The sequence below is a fragment of the Xenopus laevis genome, chromosome 3L (genome assembly GCF_017654675.1).
Source record: "Xenopus laevis strain J_2021 chromosome 3L, Xenopus_laevis_v10.1, whole genome shotgun sequence".
In the NCBI taxonomy this organism is placed as follows: Eukaryota; Metazoa; Chordata; class Amphibia; order Anura; family Pipidae; genus Xenopus; species Xenopus laevis.
The window spans coordinates 155,657,674-155,660,087 of NC_054375.1; the positions used below are offsets into that span (position 1 = coordinate 155,657,674).

Sequence of the window (2,414 nt, forward strand, 5' to 3'; positions counted from 1 at the left end):
AGTATTTGCCGGTTCAGCTCTACTGCGCATGTGCCGAAAGTCACAAAGTTTTCCGATTTCTTTTTTCGGAAACTTTGTGACTTTTGGCGCATGCGCAGTAGAGCTGAACTGGCAAATGCTCCTACTGCGCATGCGCAGCCAAACGCCGGGCAATCCAGGAAGAAGACCGAACGGGAGAAGATGGCACCTGTGAACTCCATGGACAAGACCTGCGCTGAGGGGTAAGTAGCAACTTAGGGGTATTTGCCCGGGGGGGGGAGGTAGGCCAGGGGGGAGGGGGGGCAACACAGGGGAGGGGGAGGGATTTTAGCGCCGAAGGGGTTGACATCTCCTTTAAGCGAGTCTTTAGAAGTATCACTGCTCCTAGATCAGTGTCTCTTACTTCCCTTCCACAATATCCAGTCGCACAGGTCGATGATAAGATTGTGTTTTTTCATTACATCACAACCAATTATTGTTTCCTTGTGTGTAGAAGAAATAAAAAAACTGTGCAGGACACAGAGATCTCCCAGAGTCACTTTGACTGGCAGAGATCTTTTGAATATCATTTCATGCCCTCCTAAGCCTTCAAGAATGTGCATTCCACCCAAAGGATCTTCTATTAGATTTAAATGAGTTATGGAGACATCTGCACCTGTATCCAGGAGCATCCTGGCACAATAACCCCCTACTGTCCCTTGGATAATAGGTCTCCCATCCAAATCTTTGTGTATTTGCGATACAATGCAAAGGGTAGGGTCCTGGGATCCCATTTCTTCATAATGGCAGTTAGTGGGATGTTCCTTGAGGTGTTCTCTCCCTAATGCATGATGGAGTAGGCCATAGCATAAAGGGCTACTCTCTCTTGGGTTTAGGTTATCTTTCCAAGGCCTCATATGTTTTACTTCTGGAGAGCATTTACATGTGATATTTTGCCCTCTGCAGTCTCTTCTGATAAGCAACCCAAAGTCCCCGGAGATCATCATCTGATTGACTTTTTTGTGTGTTTTGCCACTGTTGCTTTTGGAATAGTCCTCTCCAGTCCGGTCCAGTAAAATATGTAGAAATCTTTGGAATGAATTAGCATGTATGAGGGCCATTCTCGTTGCCTGGTCTAGGAAGGGACATTTATTCGCCATTGAATATAAAAAATGGCTGTTGTTGGGGGACATGTCAGGGTTGTTGTAAGCAGCTCGATAAAGTGCCAAATAATTATAACAAAATAGCACTGGATCATCTCCTCTCATTAAATAAGCATTCTCTAGGGTTTTGAGGGCTCTGGTCACCCCTTTGTCCATAATACCCTGTGATCCTGCATTAGGTGTCACTAAATACACCCAACCTGCATAGTCACCAGCTGGTTCCCCCTTGTCTCCACTTGGAGGCTTGCATTGGGGAAGCTTCATTGTGCCAAAACCAGGTCCACCTTCCCTTTTATGGTTTTGTGGTACAATGACACCTTCCACTTTATTGGAAAGGCTGAAGGGTGATACGTTGGTCACACTTCCTCCCTGACTTTGATCATGGTTATCAGAATCGTGTTCTAAGATGGGCACATTTTTAGAACTCCACTTGGTCCTTTCTAATTGAGAAGAAAGAAAGTGACCCCTTTGGGTATGGGCTCCAGAGCTCAACTGTTCTGTGAGAGATAAACTCGACCTCTCGTTCACATAATTGTCTAAAGAGGACACTTGTGCTTCTCTCCATGAGCACCTCCTATTCCAATCCCTTGAACTTTCTTCTACTTCAAAATTTCCATCAGTAACTCCATCAACTCCACCTCTTAAAGTGACTCTACCAGCTTTAAACATATTTACGCCACCATAAAATTCTTTCCAAAAAATTGTTTGCTTTTGATTTTTTTTTGTAAGTCTTCTGTGCAGCTGCTGGGCTCTCCCAGAAAGTTGGACTTCACAAAGCAATCCGGGTAAGTTGGAAGGAACCTGACCCACTTGGGCTGAACTGCTGGGCGAAATGAAGAAAAAGAGGGGTCATGCACACTCAGTATTTTATGTTTAAGAAAATGTTACCCTAGCTTCATCAGTGCAACCTACCTACCTACATATTACCTGCAAAAATATAATCATTTGTAAAATTAGAATATTCAACATAATCTAAAGCACAGCATTTAATTATAAACAGCTGCATTAAGCATCTTCTCTGAAATAAGCATTTTATGAGTAAAACATGGCAGTCATTTTATAAAATGTATTAATTAATTAATTAATTAATTAATTAAAATGTTGAAATATTTTAAAAAAATAGTAATGTGGTTCTGAGAAAATTTAAAATTGGTTTTCATTTTTTATATGAGGTTTTTGAGTTATTTAGTTTTTTATTCAGCAGCTCTCCAGTTTGCAATTTCAGCCATCTGGTTGCTAGGGTCCAAATTCCCCTAGCAACCATGCATTGATTTGAATAAGAGACAGGAATAT

At 41.9% G+C, this 2,414-nt stretch overlaps 1 protein-coding gene across 1 annotated transcript; it reads right to left on the reverse strand.

Annotated features, from left to right (window-relative positions):
• Positions 1 to 259: 259 nt before the first annotated feature.
• On the reverse strand, positions 260 to 2,177 carry LOC121401662 (posterior protein-like). Its single transcript, XM_041587381.1, has one exon. It carries the CDS (start codon positions 1,788 to 1,790, stop codon positions 369 to 371), a length of 1,422 nt encoding a protein of 473 aa, XP_041443315.1. The 5' UTR covers positions 1,791 to 2,177; the 3' UTR covers positions 260 to 368.
• Between the last annotated feature and the right edge of the window lie 237 nt (positions 2,178 to 2,414).

Bases quoted from the DNA above. Each gene is read 5' to 3' on its own strand.
- LOC121401662 (XM_041587381.1), bottom strand. From the start codon at position 1,790: ATGTTTAAAGCTGGTAGAGTCACTTTAAGAGGTGGAGTTGATGGAGTT.